We start from the raw sequence: 20,247 nt of genomic DNA, 5'->3' as shown, positions 1-20,247 counted from the left end.
CGTGTTACTTTCCGTTCGTTTTCATTTAATTGTTCTTCAGTTGGCATTCGTGAAATCTGGTAAATGTGGAATTACTGAAGTGATTGTCTTTCAAGTCATTTCGAAAGAGGAGTCATACACGATTATCTTTCAAACAGTCACGTAGAACAGAATTGTTAAATAAAGTGTTAATGTTTCAGTGGTGACAAAATTATTTAAAACAATAGTGAATAGGTGAACAGTGTTAGGTACAATGAGTCTGTACTGGCAAAAGTGATAAAGGCAGAGGAAAATTGAATGAAGAAAAGACGTTGGTCATGCACAAAGTGTGAGTTATGTTTTGCAGATGATGATGAAAAATTCAGAAACAAAGGTGGAAAAGGGGTTGATCATAAAGTGGTAAGTTATTATCAAGAAACATCTGTAACAAGCGGGGATTTATGTCTTGAAAAGAGAGCGTGCATGAAGACAATTTATTTTGAATTTATTCAACTTTACAACAGAATTAAACTTAAAAAACATTATAAATAATATTATCGTGTATTTATCAATATTACGATAATCCAAATTTCGATGGGATGGACATCTCAAGGTACATAATCGAATTAATCTAATATATTACCAAAAAATACATATGTCAATTCTAAATCGAAATCTTAACCAACTAGATACTCATTATTAAATATACATGACATACATAGAAACTAAAATTGGCAGTGATTTTTCTGGTTAAACTCAAAAAAGTATCCTAATACTCTTCAGCAGTCCTAAATGGGTCATTGACCCCAGTCTTACGCGATTATAAAATTCTAGAAACATCATCAACAATTAATTAACGATTGAACAAACGAAGGCACGTCCTCGAGTGCTTCGAGCTCCTCTCACCACACGATAACATTAATCTCCCCTAATATTCCTAATTCTAAATTCATATTTATACATAAATACGAAGAACTTAAGTAATACTCATACTAAAACTAATTGATATGCATTTTACGATTACAATTAAAATTCGAGATGAAGTTTCTGTACATGCGAATACGTTTTACACATTTTCTATTTGCTACAATAATTATTTAAATAAGTGATAAGTGTTATGAAGATTCTGTGGTGAAATAAGGGTGTTGAAGAGCCTGAGATGCTGTTAATCTCACGTGTGGATCAAAGGTCAGCATGTTGGAGATGAGATCAATTCCACTGGAGCTGAGACTGGGAATAACGATGCGTAGAGGTGTTGCTATTCTTTGGGGAAATGCTGTGTAACTCAGAGAGACATTTTTCGGCCATGCCTCTTGAGTTGGTGTACCAATTATTTTGAAAATTCGATCGAGCTGGTCTCCCTCACTACTCCCAGGAAATAATGGTTTCAGGGTGTTCAACTCTGCTAAAACACAACCGACCGACCATAAATCGACAGGAGTAGCATAGGCACATCCTAAGAGTACCTCCGGAGCTCTGTACCATAAAGTAACGACAACAGAAGTCAGCCTCATCTCAAAGTCATAAGTCTTGGCGAATCCAAAATCAGCGATTTTGATTCTCCCCTCTGTCGTCACAAGAATATTCTGTGGTTTGAGATCCCGATGAATGATCCGATGACTGTGTAAAAAATCAACACCGAGGAGAATTTCTCTGGACATTTGATTGATCAAAGCAGGAGATGCTCCAGCTGTTGGACAATCAGAGATGAACTTGGCGAGATCCCTATCGACATGCTCAAAGACAAGCCACAATGTCAGACCTTTATCAGGTCGATCAGGCCTTCTGGTTCCATCGCTCCTCTCAGGAGATGGCAGATACATTCCATGACAGACATCCAGAAGTTTCACGATATTCGGATGCTCAAACCTCTCCAGCTGTTTCAGCCCGGCAATTTCTCTCAATGTAGATGTGGGAAGTCCATCTTCAGTCAGTGAGACTCGCACCTTCTTCAGGGCCACTACCTGACCACTCGAGACGTCTTTGGCCTTGTAAACTGTTCCATATGCTCCATCACCGATTTGCGACAATTCCTGATAGTGCGCGTGTTCGCCGATGAAGGAAGACTCCAGGGAACCCTCGGCCTTTCTTCCCGTGGTGGATTGCACGAGGCCGAGGGTTCCTGAAGTACTTGGCACTGCCTCTTCAACTTCCAGGGTTCCGGCGTCCTCTGGAGTTGTGTCAAGTGTCTCTTCTGCCAGGAGATTGGGCTCCTCTCCTTGAGGCTCTTGTTCCTCTTGCAGTTTAGCTCGTTTTTCCTGTGTGGGGGTTCCTGAGGGAGGCTCCGAGCTTGGAAGCCGGCGTCTCTCCGCCATCACAACATTTTTTTTTTCAGTGGATTTGCCTGGAATTCAATTGTGATCACGTCAATTTATTTTACAGTTAATCACAATCATTTTAGTTCGCTTGAAGAAAATGGTTCATTGGAATTTTGAGAAGTTGTTCTTTTTATTTATTTATCTCCGAAGACTTTTTTATGTAATTTTCGGTGAATGAGAAAAATTGAGTGCGAGGCGTTGAGGAATAAATGGAGACCGATGGCAACATCTGCTGCATTAACACCTGCCGCTATATTGTACCATATTCTTTAAACGAGTTCACCTTTGTTTCCTCGGTAAAAAATATAGCCGACGCTGGTTAAACAAGAGTGGATCGGCCTACCGTCAAATAAATAGGTTTGGAATTCTCAGATGTGGGAGGAACAAAAAATACTCTTGATAACACCGTTACTCAATAGGAAGTACAACCGTGGCCTGAATCACTTTTCCCTCTCTTCATGAATGGAATAAAATGGAAATAACAGAACTTCGTGTTTTATCAACTTCCGGTTTTGATAATCTGGGCTTCTTATTCTCCAATTTTTTAGTGGGAATAACGAAGCGGAAGAGTGCTAGTTCTGAGAAATTTTCAGGTCACAAATTTTCCCGTTGGGGAAAAAGGTCAGATCGCTCGGGAAAACGAAATTTATGGCGTGGAAAGAGGAAACATATTTTTTTTTTAGTTTTTTCTTCGTGGAACGCGATAATCTGACTCAGTCATATTAACATCGTTCTTCTTTCTTCGTGGAAAATGTGTTTATTTATTTCCATTTGATTATTTATTTCCATTTTGATTATTTATCCATTGCAAAAATCATTTGAATCACTATGCAACAATTTCTCTCGATTAATTAATTTTTTACGATAGACTCTCGGATTAATATTAATTTCCCCGTCAAAATAGATTTAACGATTTGAAAATGAAATATGGATTTTCTTGGGAGAATTCATGAGTCCCCTCCCCCCTTTTTCTGTCCCTATCTGAGAATTTTCTCTGATGATAAACCGTGAGAGACCGTGGGAAGTGGAACTCGTTGGGCTTTAATTTCCCCGCATTCCTTCCTCTGTTTACTCCATTCCGCTTATCGTCATCGATAGTAAAAACGAGCGTACCTCGAGTGACAACAAATGAACCACCCATTGACAAGAAATTCCATATTCAGTTACAGACGCGTAAATAAATACAGTAGCCAAGAATTTATTTGAATGATGAACTCACTCCCAAAAAGATCAACGCACATTCCCAAAGAAAAACAATTGCAAAAGTAATGCCTCTCCCAGTGCTGGCGCCTCACTCCTCAATCAATTAATTATCGATAATTAACATTTAACTATGTGACAATTATCTAATACTTTATATTCTACATAAATTAGAAATGATTAATTATTGAATGACCCCGATAATGAGTAACAATTAAATAGCGGACTGATGATTCAATTAAGAATTCAAATGACCAATCAATCAATTAGTCAATGAGTTAATTACTGAATTCAGAAAAAGGAATAACTGGTGGGTACTGGGTATTGACTGAACCCCAAAGGAACATATGACTCGATCAGATGCGACAGTGGGTTTAACACGTGATGTTATCCTGTGTCTCATATGCCTTGGGCCCACGTGGTCGATTGGGGCCGGATGCCCCGCGGTCTCTCAACGGTTCTGCATATAAGCGGCGTCGTTGTCGTTATAAGAAAGAAAAGACAGAATGAAAATTCCCCTAAAACTCGGTAAAATCCCCCAACCCCTACTCCACCCAATTCGCCAATAATACAATAATAATAAATATCAATAAAAATCCATGAAAATAAAATTCAACTTACCACCAATTAACGTCACAAATCCACAACAATATGAATTAAAATAAATATAAAAATAAATATTAATCTTGATGACCGGTAATAATGATGTAATAATTAAACTGTTCACTTTTGAGGGCTTATTCGGAGGGTATAAAATTTATGGGATGGACAATTATCCAGACTTATTTGAGCTGTCAGGGTGGATGGATTCTGGAGGACGTTTGCTCGTCTACTCCTGGTAAATTAGCGTCCTCGTTGGCCGGACGACGCTCTCACACTGCGTCGCGTTTGTTCTGAAACATGAATGGAATGCTTCCACCTTTAGGGCCCCAGGCCCCTCGATGCACGATAGTCGTTGCTCTGGAATTAAGAGAGCCAAAGGGGCAAGAGGAGAGCCAAGGAGCGGAGGAAGAAACCCACCAGTAGAGACTCGCCAGAGATTTTCAGGAGCGGTTATACATTCCAGTGGGGCCCTTTCCTTATTTATCATCCAAATCCCCACCAATATTTCCATCAATATCACCTCAATTACCTTAAATTCCCCTCATTCCACGCCCATCGAGAAATTCTCATAAACATTCCCTTTAAATTCCCCAATCTATTAAATCGATCAATTCTTGATGTACAACTGATTATAAAAGACACTTGAATATTATTTTGAAAATATTTACAAATTTATTACGTCGCTGAACAATGGAAAAATAATCAGATCATTTTAATAATTAATTGTTATAACACAAATTTAAATAAAAACATCTTCGTATTATCTCGAAATGTTCTTAATTTAAAGATCAATATTTGAATTAAATTTCTGTAAAATGTCATTCGTGCAACATTTGTTGAATTCTATTCTCGTTTCAGTGTCTTAATTGAGAATTATTTGCAAGATAATATGCAGATGTGTTATTGTCTAAATTAATCTTTATCACTGCGTTGAGTCATTGAATGCGTGGAATCTCTCGCTGTCGCGTATATCGAATCGAGTGGTCGAATAATACATTGAGTCATCCGAGTGTGACGCATTTTTATTTTTCGAATAATTTTTTTTTGTAATTGTCATTGAATTTTGATGCGGGTGCCCCGATGTTTCGGCACTTGCGGAACCTCGATGACGTCGATTAAACACTTGAATGGCAGAACAGAACAGGAAATCCGTTTATGACGACATTTCTCTCTTCAGAGTCTACAGATGCGTCAAGTTAATGACAAGCTGAATCATCTGCAGGGAGAAAATCATTACTAAGTAAATTCACTATTACAGGAAAATTCTCATATTATTTTTCATTTTTAAAAATATTTGTTGCATCAGTTGTAATAATTAATAGGCACTATAGAATCTCCATATTTCAAATGCTAACATTCACATACGTTTACTTGTGGTAAGTGAATTCACTTGGCAGGAGTCATTTTTTTCACAGTGTGAAATGCCGGTGACCTCGCTCAACTTCACAAGACGGGTTTCTCAGTTTTTTTTTTCCTGTGTTTTGGGTGATTCGAATTTTTCACATTCCAGGGGGTGTGGTGGAGTCCACTCAATAAGCGGAATTACCCCGAAAGAAATTTTACCGGGTAATTTATGAATGGAAAACATCAGAGATGAATTGAGAAATTTTATCGAGATTTTAGAAATCAAAAATTGAAGAAAATTTATGAGACAGAAATTCTTCTTTATCTTGTGTCGAGGTGGTATTGACGGGAAAGATCAGAAGGGAATGACTTTATCATTTGTGAACTCAAACATTTTGAAAACAATTTTTTTCCCTAATATAATGTATCAACTAAAAATATTCTCTAATTTCCAAAAATTTGATGATCATGAATCAAAAATACATCCTCTCGATAAAAAAATATTCCTAACAAGCCAAGTGATAAATTATCTCAAAATGATAATTAAAAATGTCACTCAAACTTAATCCTTACATTTTACCCCAGAGTGGACTAAAAAAAAATTTGAAATCTCACGATCCCATAGGGTTTTCTTTAAGAAACGATTTCCACACTTTTGAAGTGCCCCTTTGAATTGTAGACGGTCTCGAATTTTACTAGAATTCCATGAGAGTCTTAAGAACCCTAGACCCCGTGTCCCGCCCTTTTAATTGTATTGGGGTACCCATCGCAGTTCCTGACCTGTAAATATGGATTCACTATTCAATCTATCACGAGTAGAAATGTGAAATAACCGTCATTTATCGACTGGGTCAGACAGAACTGACCGTTTTCATTCTGAATTTAAAACTAATGATGATGATTCTTGACGTTCCAACATGCGCTAATAACACCAGAAACCTCACCGGCTTTTCTTTTAAGGGTAAATTTTTGTTGGTCTCACCACCAACAAAAATCCTTGATCCCTGATCCCTGAATTACATGGAAAAGCCCATCATCACTCTCCCGTCCCGTCATTATATTTCCCACAGGTTTTTTACCTGCTAGCCATCAGTGTATACCTGTCTCATCAACGTGGCTACTTCTTGCTTGGACTATAGTATACGATACCAGAAGGTTTTGGCCTTAGTGGGAGAAACTAAGTGGTGGCACAGAGTCCTCCTGGCGAATGCTTCAACCCATCGGACAGTACAGAGTGAACGACCGCAACGTTAACTCAAACAACTCAAACAACTCAAACAACTCAAACAATCTTTATCTTACCTCATTGCAACTCGCCCATTCACCCTCGCCATCAGATTTTCACTTCCCTTCATTCCTTCCTTTTCATTTCCTGTTGCTGACGCCAGCAATAGCTCCTCTCTAATTAAAATAATACAAGATTAATTATAGATTTTTATTTTATATTATATTCATCATTAAGAAGATGTGAACATTAATAAAATACAATGTGAAATGTGAAATTAGTTGAACTCTTTGTAACAAAAAAAGTGTTTGAACTAACTGGAATACAGTTTTGATAAGTGGGTCATCCGCTCCAAGAGTAACTGAGGCACAAGAATTATCCTCGAGACCAGTGAAACGAAAAGTCGATTCTTCGTCATCCGAGGAATTGGGTTTGATTAAAATTCAAAGAAGATAGCCAGTTTTTTGGGTTTTGCAAAAAATGAGGAGCAATCGGTTTTTGGTGTTTTTAAATTTATACGAGTGTTCGTGGACTGACGTTTCGATGGTTTAGAATCGAAAGATGGCGGCAGTCGGATAGATTAATTTTTTATTGTAGTGCATTTGGGGTCGAGAAGATCCTTGGAATTCAGCAGTGATGAGTTTAGGAAAAATTTGTGGAGACATGGGAGGTAATGGACTTGTTTTTCGGTGCATCCTGGGAATTTTTGTACTCCAGACGGCAGGTAAATTATTATTTATCCGTGATATCAATGCTCTTGCGAAGTGCTGGAGTACAGATTTTTTTTAGGCCACTTTCTAGCAAGTATCTCGGAATTCATGAGAGATGGGGATATTTCCACAAATAGAATTCATAGGTCTCAGCTAAAATGTGGTCTCGAAAAAACTGCAATTATCCTAGTTTTCAGGTTGAAGTATTATTCAACCCGGATGTTGAAAAATCTTGTGGTCACTTTCTTCAGGTATCTTCGGGTTTGCTTTGACGTCATTGGAAAGTATGCGAGTCAATGATCGTTTGAATTTCAAAATCATAAGCCCCATTGTGCTAAAAACGAAAGTTTAGGTGACAGTTCAATAACGAAGTCTTGCGGTAAAAAAAGAAAGAAGGATTATCTCGGTTAGAATCGGCGAGAGCCAAGGATTTAAGAAAATAACTTGTGGTTGGAATATTTGTGAGACACAAAACAGGACTAACATTTATTTTACTCTAGCTTATAGAGAGACAATTATTGAATGATTAATACTAACTGAAATTTCAAGAAAAAGAATATGAATTAAATTTCACTCATTTCATGAGTTAATTTTCTCCAATGTCCATTGACTATTGCAAAATAAATATTAATCTCAAGATTGAATACAATCGCCATGAGTCACGTAGAAAGTTGGAAATTTTGCATGACGCCGCAGATTTTCATTCTAATTCCACGGGCGTTGGATTTTTCTTTCTCCATTGGTATTATTCTGTAAAATGCAGTGCCCGCATGATAAACAGGAGTCTATCACTCTTGTTTCAGAATTAATGGTGTCTGGCCTATTTTTTATTTGACCACCTGTACGATCTTAAAATGATATCCCTTGAAGCGAAAGCTATTGTAGAAAACTGTCCAGAGCAGAAAAGTCTGTTTAGCATTCGATAGTTCTGAGAAGATGGAAAGCTCGGAAATGGCGATAAAATGCTAATTACTACGGTGTAAGTGCAATAATAAGGATGGGAATGCGAGCATTCGAGTCCATTAAGGATTTCTCACTGGTTGACTCCAGATACCGTAAGCGCAGCTATCGTACCTGCCCCAACGTTATCGCTATTGAATATAAATATCATTCACTTGTTAAACTATTATTATACTATTAAATTACATGGAGACAATTGGTTATAAACTACGCGCTATATCCACCTGAAAATGAAGTATTCACGAAATTCAATTTGTCAATAACTCAATAATTTCTCAATATTTCAGCTTTTTTTATTGTATTAGAAAATATATTTAGATTTATTTGAAAAAGAAACAAAGCCAGGGGGTATTGACACATCCGGCTCACCACACGCGACAGTTTCGTCATTCCTACTTTCGCCGGGGCATCGGTATTGTCCTGAGAAAGTGTCACAAAATAGTTAACAGTTGCATACAACAATCACTAGAATCACGATGTGAACAATCATGAAAATTGCATGAGAATTTCACTGCAGTTTCTTGAAGAATCCTATTAAAAATTGAAGATAATTGGAATCAATTCTTCGGTGAATTAGAATAGAAATGAGAAAAGTGCGAAAATGTCAGGTAAAAATCTGCATGCGTAAAATTTTTTTAAATCATAAAGACTGATAATTTAAAGAATCTATCGTTATGGCTGATGTTCGACTGTGGTTCAGTGGAAAGAATAAATATTGGGCATGGAATGGTAGAGGTACCGTTACTTCTGCCGTTACCGCCTCAAGAGCCAAACCGGGTGTACACGTTAATACATAAGACACTCATGTGTTGTATGTGCAACCGTGGACACTTGATCCAAGTGAGAGAGGTATATCAAAGGATGGGTCTTACTAAGGTCACGAGTAAAGTTAAGGAAATCCCATGAATTCCATTTGGCCAGAGTTAATATACGTTATCCACCCAGATTCTGTAATAATTGAAGATAAAATGAAGGTCATGGCACAGAGAACCCTTCGGCAATCTGCAATCCTGTTATGTCGGAAAAGTATGGTAACTTCAATGGGGCCTCTTCGTGCACCTCTCTGTACCCCCTACCCTCTTGCCCCCTAGTGCCCCCCTCTTGCCCTCTTTACCCCCTCACTCAACTCACCTACATTCTCACGCCACGTACTCACCAATCTGTCTCATCACTCTTCACTTGTCCCATTATCATTTTTTTTTTTACTTCCCAATCTAGTCAATATTTATTCCTCAAATCTCATTCCCTTTTTGCGCAAAAACTACTTGAAGATATATTTTTATTTTTCATTCAGAAAATTACATTTGACTACTTCATTATTTGACTTATTATCAAACACATCGTAAATTTTCTTTACTCTCTCCCTGCGATTTGCTGTTTAGCAAGAGAATATATGAGTGTCCATAAAGAAATGCTTTCTTCCTTGATACTTTTGTCTCGCTCGTACGCATTCCCTTTTTTCAAGTCATGAGTACAATTATTCATGTAATAACAAAAAACTGAATTCCTCTCGTATCCCAGGGCTCCGTTACCTCCACCTATCGTTTGTAGTTTTCTCTGCGACATAACATATTTTAGTTTCCTAAAAACCGTTAACTCACTGCATTATTCACAAATTCACCTCTGGCTTATTTTTTCTCTCCACACAGACCATCTTCGAGTTTAATTCGTGCTTTGTATAAATTACTGGGTGTGGATTACACATGAGTGGTTAACAGGAAGTATTTAACTCCTGTAATGAAATTATCAACGTTTCATTTAAATTCCTCTTCCTCGTTGCAGCGATAGGTCAAAATACTGAGAATTTGTTTAAACAATAAAATAATAAATGATCCTACCCTATTCTATTAAACCTATTCTTCGATTTCTGTTGGTTGCAAAAAATCAATTTGAAATGAAATTCAATTCCTGACAGATCATTGAGAATAAAAATCTACTTGAAGTTCAATGATAAAAAAAAATCGCATGACTAAAACATAAGGATAAACGATGGAGTCACGCCCAAGGGGCAATGCTCTCTCCACATACCAAGAAACATGGATCAAGGTTTTTGATCTCAGTAGAAAAGAAGAGTCTAGCGTAATTTCCAAACATTTCTCCCCATCCCATCAGCTCGATCATGAGGAATGACATCCACGAGATCGTGGTACCGTTGACATACCGATCACTCCTCTGCTCCTTGGCAGTCTTCCCATATAAGCAAACACTAGTCTATAAAATCTAAAATAATAAAGAAAAAAAAAACGTTTTATTTCAGGTGTGACGGGCATTCAGAACGAGCCAACGTCCTCCAGAGTCTCTAGAGAGGATGTGGTGCTCAGTGCAAGTTCATTTGCACCAGAAAAAACCACGTCGCCTTTTCGCGAGGGTAATGACGATTCGAGAGATTTCGTTAGCACACAACACGTGATTCAGAGCTCAAGAGGTTTTGAAAGATCAACCTCTCAGGTGAGATTCGAGGACTCGAGCCATGAGAGCCCTTTGGACGCCGAAATCACTGCTTCCAAACACATAGAGCATATTGACGAGAACAACATAGAGGTGAAACCGCCAGAATATCATGAGTAAGTGAAATTATCTCATTTCCACAATGAGGGAAACATCATAATAAACATTTGATTTGCCTTTAAAAAATTCTTTCATTCATTGAAAAATTGTCACGCGTCCAAATGGATGTGTTCTCTGATTTAATTAAATTAATTATCTGCGCAGAAAAGTATCGGCGACGGGGACGAGGCTCTCGGGGGAAGCCCAGGGGGCTCCGCGAGCACGAGATATCGTGGCGGAGCCCCATCAGCAACTCGAATCATTGCCACACCGACAGGGACGTCAAGAATTGCCGATGATTTATAATGATCGGACACTTCAACCGAGCATGCAAACCGAGATACCCAGCAATCGACAAGCCAATCCGGATATCCAGGATATTATAACTGGTATCGTTAAATTGCTCAATGGAAATGTCAACGTTGCTGTCAATACTCTCAGGCCGCACAAGCCAGTGCAAGCAACTAGGTAAAAATCAATTTTTCGCTCTTCCATTTTCCGTCATCAGCCAAAATGACTAAATTTTTATTTCTCAATTTTTATTATAAATCGTGATAAATCGTCGATCGGATTGACGAAATTGAACGTGAAATAGATCTCTTCTCGTTTTTTTCAACGTAAAAATATTTGATTTCCATTAAATTTCAGAATAAACAATCGAGGTCCACCTCGAATCTCTGATCTTCCACCCCTTCCTCCGGACTTTGACACACCGGGTATGAATCCACCCCCGCTCCCTCCACAGGAACACCCATACCCATTTGAAACCCCTCCACCAGAGCGTCCATCAATCAATCAGCTCCCCCCAACCCCCGATCGATCCCCCGCACGTCCCCCAAACCTGCGTCCATGGAATCGTCCCAACCGACGTCCCATACCGCCGTATAAACCTCTTCCTCCTCAAGAATCCAACTTTTTCTTCGACAAAGACGACAAGATCCACCGTAATAACGCAACAACTCAATCAATCCACGAAAATCCGACAGAACCCACTGAAAATCCGACGGAAAAACCCCAGAGGTTCCAACCCCCATTGAAACCAGAGAGAATTGATCCTGCAAGTACTCTAGTGCTTGGAGCGGAACTCCAGCCGATTCCCATTCCCTCACAATCAGAACCAAACAACAGCAGCTCCATCTTTCCCTCGGAGACGACCAGGAAAAAGATGAGAGACTCATCCAGCAATCCGAGTACAAGCGCTACCATTTCAACTCTGAAGATCGAAACGAGTTCCTCAATTCAAGTGATTGAACCGACGAGAACAATAATTGAGATTCAGCCATCGATAGTTCCTCTGGAGAGCAACACCGAGGCTTCCAGCAGCATCAAGCCCACCCTGGAGCCAAGTAAGAGCATTCAGGAGAGTTTTGCAAGTTCCACTGATTATGAAACTCATAAATCGACCCCGACAAAGGGTCTGGTGAATACGATGAGCTCCAAGTCATCTGGTATTGTGGAAGCCTCTTCCTCTGTGTCACCTAGTTTCTACAAACCCTCGATGAACGCCAACACCCATGCCTATCACCCTAGACCAGGAATCGTCCTCGACGATACTCTTGATTACACGAAGAAACAGACTTTCGCGACACAGCGGCCGCATTTGCCACCGAGACATCATCAGATTGGAGATATCTTCGACGTGACGGTTTCAGTAATTCAAGGACCTGGAGGCAGCTCTGGGGAGGGTGTGAGAATTCCAGTGAATCCTCATGGAGGAAGTGGAGAAGATGTCATCCTAACTTCTGCTGTTGAAGGTCAAGGATTTGTCAGCATCGACGGCAAACGGACTCATCTGAATCTCTTCGACAATACCCCAGAAACAATATCCCCTACAAAAGCTGTTTTTCCTCCAGCAAGAACACAACCACCGGTTTTTGGCACAGGCTATGCAGTACCCCAACCGGATATTCCAGTACCAGGACATACCTATCGTGGTACCACAGGTCGTCCTGTATTCAGGAAAACCACAACGGACATCGTGAGAATCGATACATGCATTGTCGGCGATTCCAGCACTTGCGATTCCAGTCAACACGAGGCGTGTGCCACTGTCCAAGGCGTATCCGCCTGTCAATGCAAGCCGGGATTCGCTAGAATAATCAGGACTCTGCCCTGTAAGAGAGTAATTAGTATTGTTGTCTCTATCAGAGTCGACAGAATCTACGATAAGGAAGTCGTTTGGAGCAACAGCTTGTTGGACAAGAACTCCGAGTCATACCAAGAGATCGCTTACGAATCGAATGTAGCGATCGAGTCAGCGATGTCAATGACTCCGTACACGGACGAGTACATGGGCTCATCCATCAATGGAATTTATCAAGGTGATGTTTCACAAGGACAGGGGGGAGTATTCGTCAATGCTACCATCAAATTGACTTATGAAGCGAGAACAGCGAGGAATTCACTATCTGCTGATCTGCAGAAACAACTGCTGGGGGTAATTCACAGGCGGAATAATAATATTGGAAAAAGTGCAGTGTTTGTTAAAACTCCTGCTGGTTCCATCTCTAATCTTCAGGACTTGGATGAATGTGCGTCAACTGAGCTCAATGATTGCCACTCTTCAGCGGTTTGTAACAATGTCTGGGGTGGATTTGTTTGTGCTTGCAAAGCCGGCTTGAAGGATCCCCACTCTGAAGATCCAGATAAAGCTGGAAGGGTCTGCCTGTCCTGTCCCGCTTCCCACTGCAATAACCGGGGATCGTGCTCTTATCAGGGAAATGTGGAACATTGCACATGTGCTGGGAATTATTACGGCGTTAAATGCGAGATTGATGGTGAAGTTGTTGCAGTGGCAATTGGCGCATCAGTTGCTGCACTGATAATAATAATTCTGACCCTCGTGTGTTTGGTTATGTGGAGTCGAAGATGGTCCAGGGAACAGAAGGCCATGGGTTCACCGGTCTATGGGTACATGCAAGGGGGAATGCCAGGAACAATGCCAAATACATTAGCTCGTGTCGGTTCAATGGGTACTTTAGCTTCAGTTAAGCAAGGACCACCCTCTAATATGCCGCCTTATATGTGGGGTCATCTAGCTGATCATATGGCAACGGCTAATTTATATGGAGGTGAGCCAATGGGACCGACAAGGCCCAGCTCAGCAGTATTCGGTTATCCGACGATGAGTGTACATGGTACTCTTCCTCCAGTTCCTCTTCCTAGGCTCCAGGCACCTCCACGCACTCGTCAGAGGCACCTCCCAGAGCCAGACAGCTCGGATTCTGAACCCCAGGACAAGGACAGAGCCGACCTCATACCCCAGAGCAGTGGATTCCATGTGCCCAGACCAAAGTCGAGGTCCTCATTGGCGAATCAGAGCGGAATTTATTACGACGTTGAATACGACCAGGGCGACGCACACCATCTTTCCAAAAATAATATACCCATGTCCACGTACAGTATGGCGAGACCGTATTACAGGACGTGAGACGGTAAATGTGAATTGTAGTCGGTACCAGGTATCACATAGTCCAATTTGAAGAATTTTTTTTTGGTACGAAGACTTCATAATTTCACCTGGGTAATTCCGTTAATTCAATTAGCGAACCAAAAACAAGTACTTCTTGTTCTGTGTCATTGGTACACACTTCACCTAGCTCAATACTACTATTTAAAATAAATAAAAGACTATGTAGTATGATTGATATTGAGAAAGCCCATTAAATTATACAAACAATAGAAATTAAGAAGGAATGAATGTGATTAAGCTTTATGCAATTCGTAGATATTATGAATCGGCACTCACGATGGATTGATTCATCAACTATTCAGTTGATTCATTTACTTATTACTATTAATTTGTAATTATGTTAAAAACATGAATAATATTGATACGATTTTTTTTACGTCGGTTAGGGTTTAGTCCTGTTCTGATCAATTGACAATCTGTTTCTGTATAAAGTCAAGGATAAATCAGACGAAATGATAATAATTAATTGACATATTTGATGGTTTGTTTTTTTTAATAGTTATTACATAATTTCCTTCGCAAGTTGAGTACAATAAACATCTGAAGAATCAACGCAATTGTTCACACATCTGTTTCACATTATACCAGTTAGGTTTAATTATCAATTTGCATCGGCTTTTTTAGAGATTAAACTGGCATCGGGTTTTTGCAGAGTAATTAGGATTCAATGAAAAAGATTACATCGTCGAAAATCGACAAATATAAAATTTATTCACTAATTTTAGATATCATTTTTTAAAATCAGCTTTGCGATTCAATTCTCGTCATATACGATCTGAAATCCCTGCATTCAGATTCATCAGGAGTTGAAGTTTAATTAATTTTATCATTAATTCTCTCTTTGTCACTCAGTTCGTGAGGCAATCGGACTGAATGAAAACAAATATCGTTCGTCACTCGGTCGAAAAGAATTTTTCTGACAATTCTGTTTACTTTCTTTTCCTTCGCCGAACTGTGAACTCAATCGCCAGAGAAGTTTCTGACGGCCTAGTGACTATTACGTTCAATACTTTAGACGGATGAGCATGCGTAAGTATTAAAAACAATTTTAATCCTCTTATTGTTATTCCACGGTGGGAATTTTAGTGTTAATTTCATTGAGGTCGGACACTGCAATTTTTAGTAGTTGGGTCTAAAAAAAAAATCCAGGAATGTCAAGAGGCATTTTGCGCAGGAAATTTTCATCCGCGAGGAGCGAAATTTCGAATGATTTGATTTTCACAGTTTTTTAATGTTCTTCGTTACCAATAATTCAATAATTTTATAAGGACGTTTTACTCCATAGCCGGACTAAAAAATAACATACACTATGCGCCTCTCATTAGTCTAGGTAATATATTTTTATATAAAAGTTACACTGGTAATTTCAAAAAAGTTCTTTATGAAGAGGTTTTAATTAGTGATAAATATCGGAAAAGTGGGAGAAGCTTGAATTTGGTTCTTTTATGCTCGTTCGTTGATGAAAAACAAACAAAATAATCTCAAATTTCACTTTCTGTCACCTCTAAAATTCATTTTTACTCATCAGTTAGTCGCGAATAAATAGACGTTAATTTCGTTGTCAGGGACTCCGAGATAATTATAGAAACATTCGTTGACTGGTAATTAGTTAGTTCGATGTTGAATTTGGTCGTCTTACCATGAATAATTCAATAGTAAAATGTTTAAACGGTTTGGCTCAAACGTGCAGCTCTCATTGGTTATGCATTAATCTCCATAAAAAGTGGATTTATGAGAGAATACCAGGGCATTTTCTTCAGAAATAAAAAAAAATTGCCCACCTAAACTTTTCTACTGGCATTTCCTCTCAGGATCACCTCTCTATCGACATTATTCATCGCCTACCAACGAAAATCACTCAATCCAGACGGTTTAACAAATTCTCTTTTCAATTTCAATAAATTAATCATCAATGAACGAGCCAAATAAATGGCTGAGAGACCCAGTGGGTAAATACACCGAGAGATATCCCGCCAATAAACAGTAGAATTCCGTTATAGTCGCACCTCAATTTAGTTTTTCATCCGATGAGGAATTGATTTCCGGGCAAAATAATGCCGAAATAGTATTTCTCTCGTCTTCGAATTTTTGATGACAACATTCAGTTTATAACGGGAGTCTAGTGTACTGATAAAAATACAAGTAGTAGTTAGATAAGAAAAAAGAGATTAAGAGCTATTTTAAAAGTAGAAAGTGTAAAGTATCACAAGAATTACAATAATTGTAATATAATCACATTATCTCTGTGGAGAATTTAAAAATTGTTTCATTTATTAATCATTATTTATCCAATCAATTATCAAGCAGTTTATCATTTAATTAATTCATTATCATTTTAAGTATTTTAAATATTTTTCAAATCGCACAATCAACAGTAAGCGCATAAATATCAATGCGAGTTATATTTTCAGATAAAATCTTGGTATTGTAAATTGGTTTTATTTTCCCTCTGCGATTAACATCAGTCTTTGATATACGACAATTGTTAAAAAAATTATGTATAAAACAAAGATAGAAAAGAGGAGAAAATGCTGACAGAGGGTTTTTTTTTTTTTTCAAGTTTTCTGTAACCAGTGGATAGGAAGTGTTTTATACCAAGGCAAGAACACTTATCGAAGGCGACTCTACTCAAGTCTCATCATTATTTTTTTATTGATTGGTGGGATGTACTCCGCCCTTTCAAAGGGATTGAACGTTATAGAAAAATTATTTCCATTCTCTTGGATTCTTGCAATATCTGAGGATTTTCGTAGAGATATGAGGTTGAAGCGTTTATCGAGAGGGTTTGAATAGTTAGAAAGAGAGTAGATCAATTATTTAATATGAAATTCATATTACGTCCAAAAAATTATTTATTCTTCATCAAATCTGGCTGTATTATCTCCCAAACGTTAGCTTAATCATGTTTTATCGCGCTCTTATGATTTTTGGATATTATCACTAAGTATTTGAGTAAAAGGACTCAATGATTCGATAATAAATATTTTTTTGAACGTATGGAAATGTGCCCGACGCAATACCAATCACTGTACGACCCCTTTAAACTCCTCGACTGAAACGATTGAAAATTCGAGGAGCCCTTAGGCCGTACACAAAGTCGCTCAATTCTCGAAGCGAATTAATTCATAGGGGATGGGATCTCGGTACTTGCACTGGTCTCGTCATTTAATTCGGCGTCGCCTGGGGCTGTGGTGATGGTGATGATGTAGGATTGACATTTGGTCTGTAAAATCTGTTGACTAGCTGTTTGAGACTCAACACACTCCCCAGTCCTTTGCCAGGCTCCATGTTAATAAACATATCCAGATTATCCTTGCATGCTGGAAATGAAAAAGGGGTAATTAGTGAGGGAAATGAAAATTTTTGTTGTGATATTAATAGACAGCTGTGGGAATAAAAACCGTTAGAAAAAGATGAAGAACCGATCTCGCAGATTTATCTCGTTTTACTTCAACACTGAATTAACATCAAAGCTTCATGAAGTGTAAGTAATGAATAATGGATTGTGGGTCAAGGTCTTACTCGGTGTAGATATCGGTGGATAATCAGGTGGTGTTTTGATCCAAGTTCCATCCTCTCGCTTCATGTGTGCTCGATTAGATGCGAAGTGTTGCAAATAAGTAGCCGCTGGTACAAGCCGGAATCTCCTGTGAAATTCTGGGCGAAGTGCCTCGTCGGATCTGAATGTTTCAGTGGCATATTTCCAGAAAAATGTGGGAAACGGGAGGGCACTCTCCAAATCGTAAACCACAGCACGTTCGTCGGGTGCATAGATTAAAATTGCATGATAATCCTGAAGGAGAGAGAGAAAAAAAATTACTCCAAGTGTCCTATTCTGATTTATCTCAAGAACCTGAAGACCTACAGCAATGGGACTACTTTTATTATCGACCCAGGGATATTTACAGATTAACGCATTACTTGAGGCCCTAAAAATCCCTGTAATTCTGTAAATCTGTCTTAATTATCGTGAAAATTGTTTCAAAGGGCGCATAAATGTCAATTAATAGAAGAATAATAACTCTCACCCAAACTATAACTTGATCCTCATCCTTGCCCTCTCTCTGCCTCCACAGTGGGACTCTTCGATCCTCATTACTTATAAAAGCTACATAACAATGCTGCAACTCTGCGGTATGTCTGGTCGCAACGTCCTGGCACAGTTTCCATACATTTTCCTCACTGAAACACATAAACCCATCAATTAAATCTCAAACGACCTTTATAATTAATCACAAACACGCATGTCACTCGTTCTCCACTCCATAAAACATGAACCTTTAACCGACTAGCTTCAACAATACTTTATTGTCCTTAACTTTCCACCTTTACGTCTTTTTATCTCAAAACAAACTCCTGAATAAAAGTGTTGCGTGCAATGATACTAATGTCGTGTGTGCAATCTCCCACGTGAATTATTAATTATCGATAAAGCCTGAATTTTATGTTGTAAAAACTAAACAAAGGAGATAAATAATGAAGATAAAATAAGAATGCCAAAGAGAGCACAAGAAAAATAGTCAACAACTTGAGTTTTTTATTGTAAATAACATAAATAAATTCCACGAATTTCGGTTTTTTCGCAATTTCATAAATCAACACATAGAATCAATTAAAGAATAATGAAAAAGCAGTAAATATGGCGTCGCAATATTAAATCCCCGTAAAGCTATTTCTCCTGCATCGTATCGATCGACGTTGTGATCTGCCGCAGTATAACCATCCGTGCACCTCAACAGGCTCCGAAAAAAAAATCCTAAAAAACTCATAAACATCTCAATCGAATAAAATTGACAGTCATATAATTACCAAAAACAGCTAGTGTAAACACAATCAGCAGCTCTGGTGAATAGTGGCACGAGTGGTTTAGCATTATTGCCAGTTACACGAGGTTCCACAGCCATTCTTTGTTTACAAACTCACACAATGGATCACTGACGGGTGGCAAGTGATAACAAACACCCGAATTCTTATTCAACACTCACATCCAATTTCCCTTTTTATCTCTATCTCAAATCCTCGGTGAATCACGTCTTCTCAATTCATGTCTTCAATTACTTTTTAGAATCGTTGTTTAATGGATTTTCAATGGGAGGTGGTGCGTCTAACCCATGCAAAACATTGTTTTGTTACTGACTGCTGGCACCACTGGCAGTGGCTCTCGTTCCTCTCGTTTTACCCCCTTTGTTGTCTTCTCTTCGTTATCCGATATTCCTTTCTCTGTCTCTCTGACGAACCCGTATGAATTTCTAGGCCAAGTGCTACTGCGCAGGAGCGTCACGTGGTGCTGGTGGGGGGTAAAAAAAGAATTGGAGAGGGGGCAATAAAGTGGATTCCCTAAGCAGAAGCACGTTCTTCAACAATTTTTACTAACTCGAGTGACTAGATCATAACCTCAAAAAATATCTGTCTTAATTCTTTGCTTCTTTTCAGAAAAATTGACAGGGCGACGCAATCAGAACAGAACATCTGAATAACTCCGGAAAAAGTGTTTAGCTTCACATGGACTATCTATCGAACGTGATCTTTTGTTTTCGGTCGATCTTAGCCTGAAATCCTAGCGGCCGCGACGTTGATGACATTCTCATCACATGTCAGATCAGGGGTCTCGTTCGATTATCGAATCGAATGAAAAATGATCGATTATCCCCATGAGATCCGCCATGTTCGATTAGTGGCCCATCTCTTTTATTATATAGGAAAAATATAATTAAAGAGAACCGACGGTAGTGGCCGTGCGGTTAGAGTGCTAGACTAGCATGCCAGAGATCCGGGTTCGATCCCGGGCACCGGCGGTCAAAAATTTATAGCGCTCTGATCTCACGGTTCCACTGCCGAGCGGTAGTCCTGTCAAAAGGACGACTGTACCTGGGCAGGTTTTTTCCCTCAGATGAGGTTTTTCCCTCCCTT

General features: G+C 38.9%; 3 protein-coding genes and 1 long non-coding RNA gene across 4 annotated transcripts in view; 1 reads left to right on the top strand and 3 right to left on the bottom strand.

Annotated features, from left to right (window-relative positions):
- Positions 1–522: 522 nt before the first annotated feature.
- Cdk4 (Cyclin-dependent kinase 4) lies at positions 523–4,388 on the bottom strand. The gene is made up of 2 exons (XM_011312356.1): positions 4,098–4,388; positions 523–2,302 (listed from the first exon to the last, which is right to left on the bottom strand). Exon 2 carries the CDS (start codon positions 2,271–2,273, stop codon positions 1,074–1,076), a length of 1,200 nt encoding a protein of 399 aa, XP_011310658.1. The 5' UTR covers positions 2,274–2,302; positions 4,098–4,388; the 3' UTR covers positions 523–1,073.
- A 381-nt stretch (positions 4,389–4,769) lies between these two features.
- Positions 4,770–7,057, bottom strand: LOC105271045 (uncharacterized). The gene is made up of 3 exons (XR_892616.1): positions 6,967–7,057; positions 6,726–6,824; positions 4,770–5,295 (listed from the first exon to the last, which is right to left on the bottom strand). It is a non-coding gene; the product is annotated as an uncharacterized lncRNA (long non-coding RNA).
- Positions 6,818–14,889, top strand: pwn (pawn). Its single transcript, XM_011312357.1, has 4 exons — positions 6,818–7,372; positions 10,576–10,882; positions 11,031–11,333; positions 11,514–14,889. Exons 1-4 carry the CDS (start codon positions 7,285–7,287, stop codon positions 14,293–14,295), a joined length of 3,480 nt encoding a protein of 1,159 aa, XP_011310659.1. The 5' UTR covers positions 6,818–7,284; the 3' UTR covers positions 14,296–14,889.
- Positions 14,890–16,343: 1,454 nt separating this feature from the next.
- The window catches only part of dUTPase (Deoxyuridine triphosphatase), a 7,022-nt gene continuing 3,118 nt past the window's right edge, over positions 16,344–20,247 (bottom strand). Inside the window, exons 3-5 of the mRNA XM_011312359.1 lie at positions 18,366–18,519; positions 17,860–18,130; positions 16,344–17,657 (exon numbers count right to left, since the gene is read on the bottom strand). Coding sequence (XP_011310661.1) covers positions 17,503–17,657; positions 17,860–18,130; positions 18,366–18,519 — 580 coding nt within the window. The 3' untranslated portion in view covers positions 16,344–17,502. The remainder of the gene's footprint in view (positions 17,658–17,859; positions 18,131–18,365; positions 18,520–20,247) is intronic.

Source organism: Fopius arisanus, unplaced genomic scaffold, assembly GCF_000806365.1.
Source record: "Fopius arisanus strain USDA-PBARC FA_bdor unplaced genomic scaffold, ASM80636v1 scaffold00100, whole genome shotgun sequence".
Classification (NCBI taxonomy): Eukaryota; Metazoa; Arthropoda; class Insecta; order Hymenoptera; family Braconidae; genus Fopius; species Fopius arisanus.
Note: the sequence above shows the minus strand (reverse complement) of the source record. Positions and strands in the feature narration are given on the sequence as shown.

Bases quoted from the DNA above. Each gene is read 5' to 3' on its own strand.
- Cdk4 (XM_011312356.1), bottom strand. From the start codon at position 2,273: ATGGCGGAGAGACGCCGGCTTCCAAGCTCGGAGCCTCCCTCAGGAACC.
- pwn (XM_011312357.1), top strand. From the start codon at position 7,285: ATGAGTTTAGGAAAAATTTGTGGAGACATGGGAGGTAATGGACTTGTT. The intron at 7,373-10,575 runs GTAAATTATTAT...GTTTTATTTCAG, and splicing joins TTTTGTACTCCAGACGGCAG to GTGTGACGGGCATTCAGAAC. The intron at 10,883-11,030 runs GTAAGTGAAATT...TTATCTGCGCAG, and splicing joins AAACCGCCAGAATATCATGA to AAAAGTATCGGCGACGGGGA.